The sequence below is a fragment of the Vombatus ursinus genome, unplaced genomic scaffold (assembly GCF_900497805.2).
Source record: "Vombatus ursinus unplaced genomic scaffold, bare-nosed wombat genome assembly UNPS02001419.1, whole genome shotgun sequence".
Taxonomy (NCBI): domain Eukaryota; kingdom Metazoa; phylum Chordata; class Mammalia; order Diprotodontia; family Vombatidae; genus Vombatus; species Vombatus ursinus.
In genome coordinates this window covers 23,342,471-23,358,317 of record NW_020941197.1, presented here as the reverse complement: position 1 = coordinate 23,358,317, position 15,847 = coordinate 23,342,471, and the positions used below count along the sequence as shown (strand labels likewise).

Here is a 15,847-nt window from a genome sequence, read left to right as displayed (position 1 = left end):
CTAGACTTAGTGCTGATACCTGATAACGCCTTAGCCCTCTGCAGCTCGAAACTCCCTTTGATAGCTCCACCAGCCTCAGCCTCCAGGGCCCCAGGGAGGGATTACAGGTATGTCAGAACACAGAGCTAGGAGCCAGTCTGTGATACTCTGCCATACTGCCTTTTGGTATCTTCTTTTCCAGAGTTTAATTTCAAGTCTTTGTTAACAGACTTCAAAATGCCCATGCATGCATTTTAAGTGCTATAACATTTTAAAGTCTTCACACTTAAATGAATTTTATGATAGGATTTAAGAAGATTCTCTTTTTGAAATCATTTTTTCAACTTAACTATATTAATTCAATTGAATTCAAAGGTGTATGGATGAAGCAGGACTTAATATGAATGTTTTTAGTCTACATCGATAAGAGCATTGTATACATTGTATGCAGAACAGGAAGTTCTCTCTGACTCTACATTGACGGGACCACATCTGGAACATTTTAGTTTTTATTGCCACAATTTAAGAAGGACATTGACAAATTGGAAAACAGCCAGGAAAGAGTGACCAGGATAATAATGATTGAAATGATTCAATCCAATTCAGCACACATTTATTAAATGCTTGGTGTGTGTACAGCACTGTGTTAGGTTTAGGGTTACAAAGCTTAAAATAGGAGAATGTAAAATATGTAGCTATAATGCAAATAATACATCATAAGCATAATAAAAGAGAAGCAAAGTGATCTGCAACATCTGGAGAGGTTGTTGGGAAGAATAAGGTTCTTCCTATGAGTGAAGCAGGGGAAGATTTCATGAGGAGGTGGGATTTGAATTGGGACTTAAAATATGATTTACAAAGGGATGCTCAAAGGAGAATGGCTAAACAAGCTGTGGTATATGATTGTATTGGAATATTATTGTGCTATAAGAAATGACAAGCAGGATAATTTTAGAAAAACCTGGAAAGTCTTACATGAACTGATGCATAATGAAGTGAGAAGAACCAGGAGAACGTTGTACACAGTAACAGCAATATTGTTCAATGAAGAACTATGGTGACAGCTATTCTCATCAGTACAATGATCCAAGATAATCCCAAAGGACTAATGATGAAGTATACTATCCACCACCAGAGAAAGAACTGATATTGATTGAATACAGACTGAAGCATGCTATTTTTAATTTTTTTCTTTTATTCGAGTCTTCTTGTACAAAATGACTAATATAGAAATGTTTTAATTAATTACATATGTATAACCTATATCTGATAGCTTACCATCTCAGGGAGGGGGGAAGGAAGGGTGGAAGGGAAAGATGGAATTTGGAACTCAAAACTTTAAATAAAATGTTAAAAAATTGGAAAAAATATAATAAGAAGGCTGAAAATAAAATAAAATAAAATATGATTTGCAATCCAACAGGTGATGTGTAGTAGAGTGTAGAGATGAGAATATGAGGAAGGCATTCTAGCTATTGAGAATTTTCTAAGCAGAGACTTGGAGGTGGGACAGTATGGAGCATAAACAAATGACATTGAGTAGTCCAGTATGGCAGAAGCAAAAGCTTGTGGTGGGGGCAAGCACTAAAGAATAGGATAAGGTAAGCCTGGAAAGGTAGAATGACACAAGATAGTGGTTGTCCTTGAAAAGCAATAGCATTTGATGGTTCTCGGTAGTTACTCAATAGGCACTGAAGAGTTTTGAGCACAAGAATGGCATGACCATATCTATATAGGAGGCGGATTAGTCTGGCATAGGTCTGAAGTATGGGTTGAAGGAAGGAGAGTCAAATAATCAGTGAACAAATATTCACGAAGCCCCTACCTGTGCTAGTCACCATGCTAAGCACTAAGGATACCAAAAAAGGCAAAATACAGTCACTACCCACAATCCAAATGGGGAGTCAACCAACAAACAAGCTATATACAGGATGAATAGGAAATAATTTTTTTTTTTAAAAATAAGGCACTAGGATTAAGAGGGCTTGAAAAAGGCTTCATATGGAACTATGGTTGGATTCTAGTTGGGACTTCAGGGAAGCCAGTAGATGAGATGATGAGGAGGGAAAGTGTTCCAGGCATGGGGACAGTAAGTGCTGAGAGATGGAGTATTGTGTTCATGAAATAGTCAGGAGGTCAATGTCAATGGATTAAAGTGTTTGTGGTAGGGAATAACACTTTAATAGTGGAAGTATAAGAAGTATAGGAAGACTGGAAAGGTAAGGGGGACTAGGTTATGAAGGGCTTTGAATGCCAAAAAGGATTTTGTAAAGGTAGGAATACTCTTTAAGAAGCTACTGTAATAGTCCAGGAGAGCAGTAGTAAGGATCTCTATTTATAACATTATAGGAATGATAAGGAGGGAACTGATAAATGGTTTTAAACATGGCATTCCTCTGCTCAAAAAACTCAAGTGGTCCTCTGATGCCTTCGGAATAACATGCAAGCTCCTCAGTTTGGTATTTAAAGTCTTCCACATTCTGGCAACAATCTACCTTTTAAGACATTTTGTTTTATTCCCCCTCACACACTTTATGTTTTCACCAAACTAGGTTACTAATTGTTTTGTGAGCTCAAATTTCATCCCTCATCATTCATCATGCTTGGAATTTGTTCTTCACAGCAGAGAGGCCTTTGTTCAAGGCCCAGCTCACCTCTTCTGTGAAGGCTCCCAGAACCATCTATTGGTTAGGACTTTCTCCCTCCTCAAATTATCTTGTATTAATGTCCATACTGAACCCCTTTTCTCTTTATAGCAAGGACTGTCTCATTTTTGTCTGTTTCAGCACTATGCTTTGTATCCCCAGTACTTATCACCATGCACCGCACATGGTAGGAATTTAATAAACATTTGTTCAATTGAATTGAATCAAAATGCAAACCACACCATACCTTCATGTAATAGAGAAATGTATTAATTACATTTATTACTTATATACTTAGATACTAGGACAGATCTGGGGGCTCTCCAGCAGTGGAGATCATAACCCATCTATGCTTCCTCATTCTGTGTGATCAGTTGTCCCTGTTCTCCAATAAATCTTCCATATGCATCTACCTAACAGGCAGTATACCTTCTTCTCTATGTCCTGAGGCTTCATGGAAGCCAGTGGAATTTGCATGTTATGTGCTAAATGTTCCTTGCTCTTGCTATGTAACTGGCTCAAATACTTTTCTAGTGATACACATCTTTTAGTGATATCCCACTATATCACCTCTCATGCAGTACTTCGTTGGCAATATGTTACAGCCCGCTCATACCCAGAATCCACCTTTCCATTGTCCTTCAGGTAACCTGCAATTATAATTCTTCAGAAACTATGGTATTCCATGACTTGTGGCAATATACTCATCATAAGAAGAAATGTGGCACACTGGATATAAAATGCTAGACTTGGAGTCAGAAAGGCCTGGGTTCAAATGCTACCTCTGATGCTAATTAGTTATATGGCCATGGTCAAGCCATTGAAACTCTCCAAGCCTGAGTTTCTTTGTGTAAAATGGAGAAAAATTACTCAATACCTACTTTAGGTAAAATTACTTTAGGTAAAAATTACTCAGTACCTACTTTATAGGCTTGTTGTGAAGCTCAAATGATATAATGTATAAAAGTTCTCTACAAACTTTAAAATTATATATATAGATACATGTATATATCCATATATGCTAATATAACTGCCTGCTATTATTATTATATGGTATCATAAGAAAAATATTGATTTTCAAAAAATGGGTTTTTGTTTCAGTAAGAAATTATATCTTTTGATTTGTCTTCTATGAGCCTTTTATCAATTCCTGAAATATTGCTACCCTACCCTGCCACCTCATATTCAATTTCTGCCTGCTAAAATTCTATGTATCCCATAAGACTCATTTCCATTACCAACCTTTTCAAGTCTCTTTTTCTTGAAAATATGACATAATAGCAAGAGCACTGTGAGTTTAGGGTCAGTCAAAGGACCCAAGCTCTAGTTTGGCCCTGACATTTAACTAGCTATTTGACACTGGACAAATCACAGGCTCTCTGGTCCTCAGTTTCTTCATCTGTAAAATAGGGATACAATATTTGCATTTTCTACCTCACAGGGCTTTGTGAGAAAAGCACTTTGTAAAGATTACTTGAAAATGCTCTTTGATTCCTCCAGAACTCAAATATCCTTTTCTTTGTACTTTTAATTTAAGATCATAAGATAGCTCTGGAGGTCAACTTATCATATACTCTTTTGTTTTATTGTGATTTTTATACTTTAATCTTTTCATAGCTAGATTGGAAACTCCTTGAGGGCAAGAAATATCTCCCCTTTAGTTTTAGTATTAGTATTTCTCATGAGTAGTTCTCATTCCAAGTGCAAAGAACAAGCATTTATTAAGTCACCATTTAATGTGCCTGGTGCACAAAAATGAAACTGTTCCTGTCTTCAGCGTCCTGACATTCTACCGAGAGACAACATGTGCACATATCAGTTCATGCGATACTGACATAAAGAAATACAAGGAAATATTTTGGGCAGGTGCCGTTATCTAGGAGGATAAGGAAAAACCTCATGTAAGAAGTGCCCTTTGAGCTTTGAGAGAAAGTCAGGATTCTAAGAGGCAGGTGTGGGGAAGGTGTGATCGCTTCCTGGGCATGCAGACAACTTTGCAAAACAACAGGTTGGATGGGGTGGGATCTGTTATTTATGAGGATCAACAAGACCAGTTTGGCTGAAGTGTAGCGTTGGTACAATGCTTTACCCAGTGTTGCTACATAATAGAAATTTGCTGAATCAAGGAGTGAATCTGAGTGTGAAAATTATATGAGGATCCTTTTTTTTTTTTTTTGCCAGATGATTCTCTGCTTAAATTTGGATTTAGCATAGGATTTGGGACAGTGACAGCAGAAGATGAATTTTCTTAATTTCACTGTTAGGATGGACACATACTATTTTGAAGCAAAAAGAATCAGCAATTATGACAAATTATATACATTATAATAAGGAATAGTTAAGTCTCATGGGGAAGTAGGAAATTAAATTCTTAATGTATTAGGGCAGCTTTTGTGTATGAAATGCAGCTGTATTACATCTGGCCCATTGTGAATACTCACTTATAAACAGGTGGTGGTAATGATGCTAATGACATTTTAAATATTAAATCTCAGCTTTACCATTTTCATTAATAGTTTCTTCAATAAAAACCAATCCCAACAAAGCAGTTTTCTTTTCTTACAGTTCTATTTAGTTGTTGTTCAGTCATGTGTGACTCTCCCCGACCTCATTTGAAGTTTTCTTGGCAAAGATACTGGAGTGGTTTGTCATTTCCTTCTCATTTTATAGATGAGGAAACTGAGGTAAACAGGGTTAAGTGACTTGTCCAGGGTCACACAGCTAGCAAGTGTCTGAGGCAACATTTGAACTCAGGAAGATGAATCTTCTTGACTCCAGGCCCTATATTCTACCCACCGAACCACCTAGCTGCTCTTCCATTTAGAACTATCTGTTAATAACTTATATTTTCTATCCTGGACAAAGAACTTTAAAAAATGATTAATATTAACCAGAGAGCTTGTGTACAGCAAATGAGATAATGAGCTTGATTATCTCACATGAGAATCAAGGAATATATTTATGTAATCTCAGAGAGAAAAATTCTTGAAAGATATGTCCTTTTCTTGTCCATGAGCCCCATTCTTATTGTGAGTATGAGTGCAAGTACTGTGTAAGGTATGTAGCCCACTTAGGAGAACATACTACGGTCAGGCATGATCACAACCAGTTCCATGTAATAACTTTCTTTCAGTTATATAAGGGCTGTCCCTTATATCTCTGATATTTTGATGTGCCGCTTTCAGAGTAACAGAAAATTATTGGAGCTGGCAGTAAGCCCCCCAAATTAATCAAGGGAGAGTGATTCTCTCCTAAAACAAAAACAAGTTCAGCTCCATAACATGAATTGAGGGAGCAGTGGAGACAGAAAAAATTAATTTCCCCCTGTATTCAGGGAATACACATTTTTCAAATCAGGAATTCTGATTTGAAATTCAAATTTCAAATTTAAATTTCCATGGAGAGATTTCAGGGAATCAATGAACTAGGATAAGAAAAATTACTCCTTTATTTTCATTAACCCTTAACTGAAATTTAGCATTTCCTTCGATTATGAATATAAGCAAAACGCGTGATTCTGAGGAATCCCTAGGCTTCACTAGATTATCAAAAGGGTCCACAACACTGAAAAGGTTAAGAGCTCCTACCATAAATGACGGGGGAGAAGTGAGCTTATGTTCCAAGTGCTTTGAGCTCTTGCGGTGTAGAGTAGACATATACCAACGGCAAAGGACTCAGGGCATTATGAAGGGAGCCAAGCACTCTCTAAAAATCCTTTCCCACAATGCTATGGGCCTAAAGCACATGTTCAGGAAAAGAAACCTGACAGAACGGATTGGTAGTTTTGTGGGATCGTGGCAATGATTAGGAAGACTGAACTGATTGGTCACCGGGAACACGCCACTCTCTAAATAACAAGGGGCCTGAGCCTGGGACGACTCCGTCCTGAGGCCGGCTCAATGATTGGTATTGTGAATACCAGCCTGAAACTCCCATAGCATTGGCAGTCTCAGCCACACCGCTCAGACTCCACTACTGGCTCACTCTGCAGTCTCCAAGACCTTTACGCCAGCTGCCTGTACCCTGGGGATGAGGACAACCTGCCTGAATCCATTCTGCAATGTTTAGCATACGTTCCCATCCTGCCTTTGCTCATCTGCTTCCTCTCCTAGCGATTCTGACCTTCCATCATCTGTCTTCCCACTGCCTGCTCCCTTGTTCCCACCTCCTCTCAACCCCACCCCACCGTCATCCTTCTCAGAATCCACCCACCCAATCCGCTGTGCCTCTGGAACACCTTCCCCATAGGTAATAAACTTGTTCCATCTTAAATCTTTTCCTTTCTCACTTCTTTCATCTTCTGGTGCTCATTCAGACCCGACTCCCTTCTGTTTATTGACACACCATCCTTGGCCACTCTTTCCAGCCCTGGTTGCACTTTTGCTCATATCCACCAACTCATAAACCATGGTAGGGGGTAGGACTTCCATGCTTCTCACTCTGACTTCCAGCCTCTCTCACCAAAACTCAGTAACCTCTTTTCCTTGGAGGTTCATTCAATTCATATTTATCACCAAATCAAGATTCTGGTAGTTATTATCTACCTACTTCCAGGACATCCTCTTTTCTTCCTCAGTGAATTCAAGGCTTGGCTCACAATCTTGTTTCTCCTCCCCAACTCCTGTGTCATGCGAGGGGACTTTGACATGTATTGCTTCAAACACTCCAATGTCCTAGCTCATCAGCTGACTCCTGTCCCATGACCGACTCCTTCCCTTGATCCTGCTAATCACTGATGAGGGCTCTACTTCCACGTTCATGAACCGTGAAATTCCTTTATCTGATTATAATCTTTCATCATTCTATCTTTCCCTCTGCCTTATGACCCCTATCTCTATTCTTGTCCTCACCATGACCACTAATCCCTCCACCCTCTATTCTTTCCCAGACCCTCATCCCTGCACTGACTATATTCTCCTCCCTACCCCATCTTGATTCCTAGGAGCACCGCCTCATCTCTACACTTTCTTCTTAAGGTCCTTGCCTCCTTAACCTAAAGTGCAGGTCTGACCATGTCACAGACTGCTCCCACCCTGGCCTCCTTACTCATCTAGTTCCAAAGGCTCCCTTTCACCTCCAGGATCAACATAAAATCCTCTGGTTTTAAAAGCCTTTTATAACCTGGCCTCTTCCTACCTTTCTAACCTTCTTACACTTAACTCCCTTCCATGTATTCTTCTATCCAAAGACACTGGTCTCCCTGCTGTTTCTCAAACAAGATAATCCATCTCCTAACTTTCAGCATTTTCACTGGCAGTCTCCTGTTGCTGGATTTCTCTCCCTCTTTCTTCTCTGCCTCCTGGCTTTTTTTGGTCTAAGCTAAAATTACGCCTTCTCTAAGAAGCCATTCCTTTTCATTTTTATTCAACATTTTTATTCAAATTTTTCAGTTCCAAATTCTATCTCTCCCTTTGCTTTTGCTTTGCCTGAGATCATGATTGCTACCTTGGCTTTCTTTGCTTCAGCTGAAGCAAAGTAGACTCTGCTCCAGCCCCTTACCTTTACTCTGTGTGTACCTCTCTACTTCAAATGTATTTCTTATAAACAACATATTGTAGGATTCTGGTTTTAATCCACTCTGCTATCTGCTTCTATTTTATGGGTGAGTCTATTCCATTCACATTTATAGTTATGGTAATTGTGTCTCCTTCCATGCTATTTTTCGATTGTTTATCTCCCTCTCTCTTTTACCTCCACCCTTTCCCTCCTCACAAATGTTTTACTTCTGATCACTGTCTTCTCCAATGTACCCTCTCTTTTATCAGTCCCCTCTCCCCCTTCTACTATCCCTATTCCTTTTTACTTCTTTATATGGTAAGATAGATTTCTATATCTAACTAAATGTGTATGCTATTCCCTCTTTGAGCCACTTTTGATGAGAGTAAGGTTTAAGTTTTGCCCACCACCCCCACTACCCATCTTCCCCTCCATTATAATAGCTTTTTCATGCCTCTTCTGTGTGGGATGATTTATCTCATTCAATCTTCCTGCTCCTTCTCCTTCCAGTGCAACTTTCTTTTTCATCCCTTTATTTTGTTTTTAAGTGTATCATACCATCAAAGTTACCTTATATCCATACCCTCTGTCTGCATATACTCCTTCTAATTGCTCTTATAATAATACAATTGTTAAGAATTACAAATATTATCTTGCCATGTAGAAATATAAATAGTTTAACCTTATTGAATTTCTTATGTTTTCTCTTTCTTATTTCTTTTCTACCTTTCTATGATTCCCTTAAGTCTTTTATTTGGAGGTCAAATTTTTTATTCAGCTCTGGTCTTTTAATTAGAAATGCTTAAAAGTCCTCTATTTTATTAACTGTCCATTTCCCACCCCCCTGAAAGATTAAATTCAATTTTGCTAGGTAGATGATTCTTAGTTGTAATACTAATTCCTTTGGCCTCCAGTATGTCATATTCCAAGCCCTCCACTTTAATGTGGAAATTGCCAAATCCTGTGTAATCCTGGCTGTAGCTCCATGATATTTGAGTTGTTTCTTTTTGGCTGCTTGCAACAACTTCTCCTTGATCTGTGAGCTCTGGAATTTGGCTATGATGTTCTGGGAGTTTTCATTTTGAAAACTTTCAGGCAGTGATTGGTAGTTTCTTTTAATTTTTATTTTTCACTCTGGTTCTAATATATCAGGACAATTCTCTTTGACAATTTCTTCAGTGAGCTTTTGGATCTCCTTTTCCATTTGGCCAATTCTACTTTTTAAGGTACTCTTCTCCTCAATGGCTTTTTGGACCTCTTTTGCCATTTGGTCTAGTCTATTTTTTAAGCATTATTTTTTTCAGTATTTTTTGAGGTCTCCTTTAGCAAGCTGTTGACTCGTTTTTTCCTAGTTTTCTTGCATCACTCTCATTTCTCTTCCCAATTTTTCTTCTACTTCCCTTACTTTTGTACTTCCTTTTCCATTTGACCAATTCTATTTTTTAGGGAGTTATTTTCCTCAATAAATTTTTGTATGTCTTTTCCCATGCTGTTGACCCCTTTTTTCATGATTCCCTTGCATTCTTTCATTTCTTTTCCCAATTTTTCTTCTATTTCTCTAATTTACTTTTTAAAATCCTTTTTTAGCTCTTCCAGGAATTCTTTTTGAGCCTGAGACCAAATTAAATTTTTCTTTCAGGCTTCACATGTAGCCATTTTGACACTATTATCCTCTTCTAAGTTTATGCCTTGAGCCTCCCTGTCACCATAGTAACTTTCTATAGTCAAGCTCTTTTTTTTTTCTTTTTGCTTATTTTTTCTGCCTTTTTTGTGATTTGGTATTTTTATGTGAGAGTTGGGCTCTGGTCCTGCACTGTCCCAAGCTTTTTGTGCTGGGGCTCTGGGGCCTTCACTGGGCTTCAGGGCTTAGCTGCTTGCTTTCTTTGTAGGGTAATCTTCCCTTCTGACTTGTACTGGGGGGTGCAGCTGCTGGCCTGCCCCAGGGTTGGTGCCTTGCTGCTGGGTTGCTATGGTAACAGAGTCTTTCTGGTGGCAGGCACTGGAGGAGAGATCTTGTTGCTGCTCTGCTTCAGGCATGGGGTCCTGCTTCTGGGTTGCTATAGAAACAGGATCTTTCTGCTGGCAGGCCCCAGGAGCAGAGATTCACTACTGGTCAGCAAAAGGGTCAAGGCCTGGCTGGTGGCTTGTGCTGGGGGTAGGGTCACTGGGGTGGGACTTTGCTGAGGTGTACAGACTGCTCACTTGCCTGGGGGGGTGCTGGTTTGCAGGAAGTTGGGGTGCTTCCTCTGGTGGATTGCCCCAGGCTTGAAACCCTGCTGCAGGCTTCCTGCTGTGAGGCTGGCTGCTGCTGCTGCTGCTCTTGGACCTCACTCTCCTCCCATCCCAGTGAGACAAACCTTTCCTGCTGTGCAGGGAAACTTTTCCCCTGCTCCTAGGCCAATTCTGAGGTGGTTTTCTAGTTGTTTGGAGGGGAATTTGGATGAGCTTCAGACATCTTGGGAATTAAGAAGCCATTCCTGGTCCCCATTTAATGCTTTGCAAACCTTAAAACACTATATAAATGCTAGCCATTATTATAATTTTAATCATATGACATAATAAAGTAATACAGGGGATAGAGCCCTGGGCCTGTAACCAGGAAGAATAGAATTCAAGTATAAAATTTGGCCTCAGGAGACTGGCATAACCAGATCTAAATACATATTGTAGACTTTAGATAAGATAGAGCTAAAGTATTAATAAAGCTACCCATTATTTTCAGGTTATTGTGAAATATTATACACTACTAAAAGGTGAATATATCAAATAGATAAACAACATAACAAAAATACTTTTAGAGGTGGGGTGGCACAAGGAAAAGAGTACTACTGGGAAGTTAGGAGGTGTGGATTTTGTTCTCTAGTGAGGCAATTAACTTATTGTGTAACCCAAGCAGGTTACTCCTCTTTGGGCCTCAGTTTCCTTCTCTGAAAAATGAAAGGGTTGAACCAGATGATTTCTAAGACCACAAAATCATAGAATTTAGAGCTGGAAAGAAACTTGGAGATCAGGCAACTTAGCAATACAGTGGTAGAGTGCTGGACTTGGAGTTAGGAAGACCTGAGTTCAAATCCTGCCTCAGACACTTACAAGTTCTGTGACCCTGGGCAAGTCACAATTGCTTTCTGCTTCAATTTCCCCATCGGTGAAATGGTGATAATTATAAGACTCACTCATCCCGGGTGAGGAGCAGATAAAATAGGTAAAGTGCTTTGTAAACCTCAAAGCACTATAAAAGTGCTGCTTCTATTATTGTTGCTGTTGGAAAGGTTATCATGAGGAAATTGAAGCCTGGGAAAGATAAAGGACTTTACTCAAGATCACATAAATCAAGTACTCAAGAAGCTGAGGTGGAAATTGAATCCAAGTCCATGATTCTTGATTCGAAATTTGATGTTTTTCCTAGTTAACCTCCCTCTACCTTCAGGACTTCTTCCTTTCCATGCTCTTCATACCTTCTCTTCTTTGAATAGTCCTCCCATTCCTTCTTCCCTACAGCAAACCCACAGCTTCTTCCACTCAGAAATTTATTAAACTTTTTCTTCTCTACTGAATACAAATTCATGCTTCTGTTGGCTCTGTGCTGCTCTAGCAGCTGATCGCACCCTCATCCCATTCTTCTTTTTACCAGTGATCCCCTGACTCTAGAACAAGGTTTCTATATTGAAGTCTAAGTTAGTTATTTTCAGTAACCTTTTGTTTCCTTTATAATCCTATGTATTTTATTTTATGCATTTAAAAACCTTATTCTTAGAAGGGGGTCTTCCCCAGACTGCCAAAGGAGAAACAGTGGGGAACCCCTGCTCTCTGGACTTATGACAATGCTTTTTAATTCTCATGTTCCCCAATCACTCTTTCCTATGGATTCTCCCAGGGATCATCATTCACCCTCCTCTCTCCCCCATACTTTTTAGCTCTAAAATCCAATGAAACATCTCAAGCTTAAAAACCTATGTGGAATAACTGGTATCTCTGAAACCACATAACTCTCTATAAGGGAGAAAAGGTCTATGACACAATGGTTAGATTTTCATCTAGACGCTTCCTATCTCCAGATCAAATACAAATATCTGACTCTTGCTTTCATCAGCCGGTCCCTTCCAAACTAGTTATTCTCATCTTGTAATAAACCTTGCCCTATTTTCTCCATTCCAGACAGACATCTTCCATTGGCCTACCAATATCACCTTTGACTTTGTCCCAGAAGCATGGAACATCCTCGTAACTCTACTCTATCCCTGTGTTCCTTTAAAGTAGATCTCAGAAAATGAGTGCCTGTTATTCTCCAACTTGCCCAACCCAATCATTATTTTCCCCAGTTTCTTCTTTTACTCACTGTATCTGTTTATGTTGCTAAAGATTTTACACAGCATGAGGACTTCTGATGGTGGATTTGCCTAAATAGGGTTACAAAGGTTTGGCTGAATATATCTTTCAGTTGGTGTTTTTGTGGAGACGATACGGTAGGGAAAAGTGATGAAGAAATAATTCTCAGAAGCACCTTCCTCCCTTCACATGGTTATAAACAAACAGGGGGAAGAAAGGCTCCTTTCTTTTCTCCTCTATATTAAAGAAGTATGGGAAAACAACTGAGGGAAACTGAACTTTTGTTATAGACCAACAAAAAAATAACAATATCTATGTACAGAACATTAGAACTAGAAAAGCTCTAGTCTGATCTTGTCATCTTATAGACAAGAAAACTGAGGCCCACAGAGGTTAAGTGACTTTTCCCTGGTTATATATACCTTGCAGGTGGCCTAGGCCTTGTATCCATGTCTTCTGAATCTAAGTAACCTGCTCTTGCCACAATATCACACTGCTTCAATGAAATATACTGTCAAAAAATCAAGTAACATCTAGACTATTAACTTTCTAATCTTTTAAATTAGGACCAGCCTAAATTTTTATTTTTATTAATTTAAAACTGTTTCTTAAGGTACTTATGCGCCAAGCTTTGTATAGCTAGCTTTGTATAGCTAGTTGCACAAAGGCCCACAATTTCTTATGAACTCTCTATCCCCATAATGTAATTACCTTGCAGAAAGTACCAACACATCCTCCAATGGTATGTTTTACCCCCTGGTTATCTGAGCTTTCTTACCAATGAGTGACAGAGAACTGACAACTTACAGGAGAGAAGAGGGTATTTTTCAAGCCTACCTCTGATTCAACCTGCAACCAAACATCCTACTATCACTCATGATTGGGGTGGAGGGAAGTCAGTGTAAATGCACATTAGAAAGATAGTATGATGTTATGTGAGATCAGGGAATGAGAACTGCAACCACTTCTTCCAACTTTTCCCAGATTGAATGGCTCTATCTCACAAACTTGGGGTGTGATATAACTGGGATTGAGCCAAGCTGGGCTAGGGAGCATCGCTGTGATTCTGCAGTAATGCTCTTGTCTTCTAACACAAACACTCAGAGGTGGGAAATTAAGCTTTTATACACAGTACATGTGAGAGGAAATATGCAAATGGTATCAGCACTGTCCCCTTTAGCCAATGGAGGGGGTATTTTAAAAGAATACTCTTCTTTCTTTGTCCCCAAAGGGATTCTCTTCAGAGAACAACCTAACTCTATGCATTTTATTACATTATACAAGCATATCTATAGTTAAGGAATAAACTTGCTACTGGTATGATTGCCAGCAATGGATTTACAATTTTCACCAATTTATCAATCAACATTTACTCAGTCCTTAGAAATATCAACTAGTAGTCTATGATCCAATTTTTAAAAATTGGATCTGCCAGTGTTTCTAATGCATAAAAATATGAAAATAATATTTGAAAACAGGGAATAACAGGCATATATTTACATATCATTGTAAGGCTACAAAGCACTTTATTGATGCTATTTAATAGGAATTACACAACCACTCTAGATACAGGTAATGCATGTTTGATTATTCCCATTTTACCAACAGCATCAGCATTCAAGTGACTTGCCTAAGGTCACAGAGCTAGCAAATGGCAGAGTCAGAAAATGAACACAGATTGTCTGACTCCCAAAATCCAAGGCTATTCTCGCCATAATATACAGCTTCATGAGTTCTGTTATTTCCATCTCTTCTTGCACTGGTTTTCAGTTTTGATTTTCAGCAGATCTCCCCTCTTGGCATCAAAATCAGTAGGGCTTGACTGGAAGCAGTACATTAACCACAAATGAAATGATGGTTTTAGCATGTCCTTACTTCAAGGGAAAGAGGTGCTCTCTGTGGCTAACCCAATAATAAAATTCGACATTTACCCAGAAAAATGCCCAGAGTGGGAGAGACACCACAGAAAAGGCTCGGAGATACTGATGAAAGCAAAAAGCTGGAGCGTGGGAATACTGCAAAGCACAAAAAAAAAAAAAAAAAAATGACAGTGACCTGGCACCAAGAAGAAGGGAGGTTAAGAAGAGTTACTCCTCTGGTCTGATGGGTAATTTGTGGAACATTGATATGTCAGAAAATCCAGAGTCCGGAAGAGAAAAGGACTAAGGGTTCTTGTCCTCTCCACCTAGGTTGCAGGGGACATAGGACATGGAGATGCAGCACTGTCCTTACCCAACCTCACAGATTTTTTAAGTTCCCAAAAGACTTGGAATAGAAAAGCCTCTTACCTGCTCTGGTTTGCTGGTGTAATTGAAGGAGTAGATCTCCTCCGTGCTGAGGTTCACCACACCGCTGTAAACGCGATCAAAATCGGCTCCCCTGGCAGTATCTTGGGAGCGGCCACTCCTCGTCCGAGCCCAGGGGAAGCTCCTTGGCTGCCCCCCGTATGGTGGAGGGAGCTGGGGCACTGCAGCCAGGAGCCAGGGCAATGCATAGAGCTGGGCGAGCCCTAAAGAGCCCCGCATGGTGGGCACCGAGCGCTGTCTCCTTCACTGGCAGTCTTAGAGTTAGCGCGTAGCTGGAATTTAAAAAAGAAAGAGAGGGAGAAAAGGCAGACTATATAACCTTTTAAAAGCCACCTCTATTGGAGCTGACTAATGTTTCACTCAGTACAGGCTAGGCGCTGTCTGACTTCCCCCACTGGTTTGCGCTAGGAATCTGCTAGCGATAGATAGACTGATAAAATATTGATCTAGTCTTGATGTGAGGTAACAGGATGAGGGGTAGGAGGTGGGAGGGAACAGGGGCGACTGATGTTTTCTTTTTCTGGATTAGAAACCCATGTCCTCTTTTTTCAAGCCCACAAGAATCCTTCACCTACTCAGCCAGTATTTCGTCTCTGCTCTCACTTCCCTCCTCCCCAACCTTCCACCCTCACCCCAAAGTGGATTTTCTACCATTTGGGAACTTCAAGAGAATACACCCGAAGTTCAGAGCGTCAAACTATCTAGTTGTCTACCGCAAGGAATTCAGTGCATTTAAGATCAACCTATGACTTCGTGGGGGGGGGGGGTGAAGGGAAGGACTAATTGGCAGTAGGCATATTAAGCAGTCAATACTGAGGGAATAGTGAGCTTAATCCAGATCCTAACCCAAACTAAATGTTTGACTTTTTTTTTCCAGGCTGAAACCTATTAAAAACTATTAGTAGCTTAAATATTAATGTAAAGTCTTTTCTCCTTTAAGAGAGCCTCCTTATAAACACCTGTCCCATTTTTTATTTCCTCCACAAGAACAGTCATACCTCATCACATATATACATATGTAAATATGTATAACGATAAAAATAAATGTAGTAAAGAGAACAATTGTGAACACTAGCTGAAGTCTAGTTCCATAAG

The 15,847-nt window shown here is 39.6% G+C and overlaps 1 protein-coding gene across 3 annotated transcripts in view; it reads right to left on the bottom strand.

Moving 5' to 3' along the window:
* The window catches only part of SIDT1 (SID1 transmembrane family member 1), a 162,293-nt gene extending 147,205 nt beyond the window's left edge, over positions 1 to 15,088 (bottom strand). For all 3 annotated transcript variants that reach the window (XM_027868372.1, XM_027868379.1, XM_027868385.1), the window contains exon 1: positions 14,735 to 15,088. In XM_027868372.1, the coding sequence (XP_027724173.1) occupies positions 14,735 to 14,971 (237 nt within the window). In that variant the 5' untranslated portion in view covers positions 14,972 to 15,088. The remainder of the gene's footprint in view (positions 1 to 14,734) is intronic.
* Between the last annotated feature and the right edge of the window lie 759 nt (positions 15,089 to 15,847).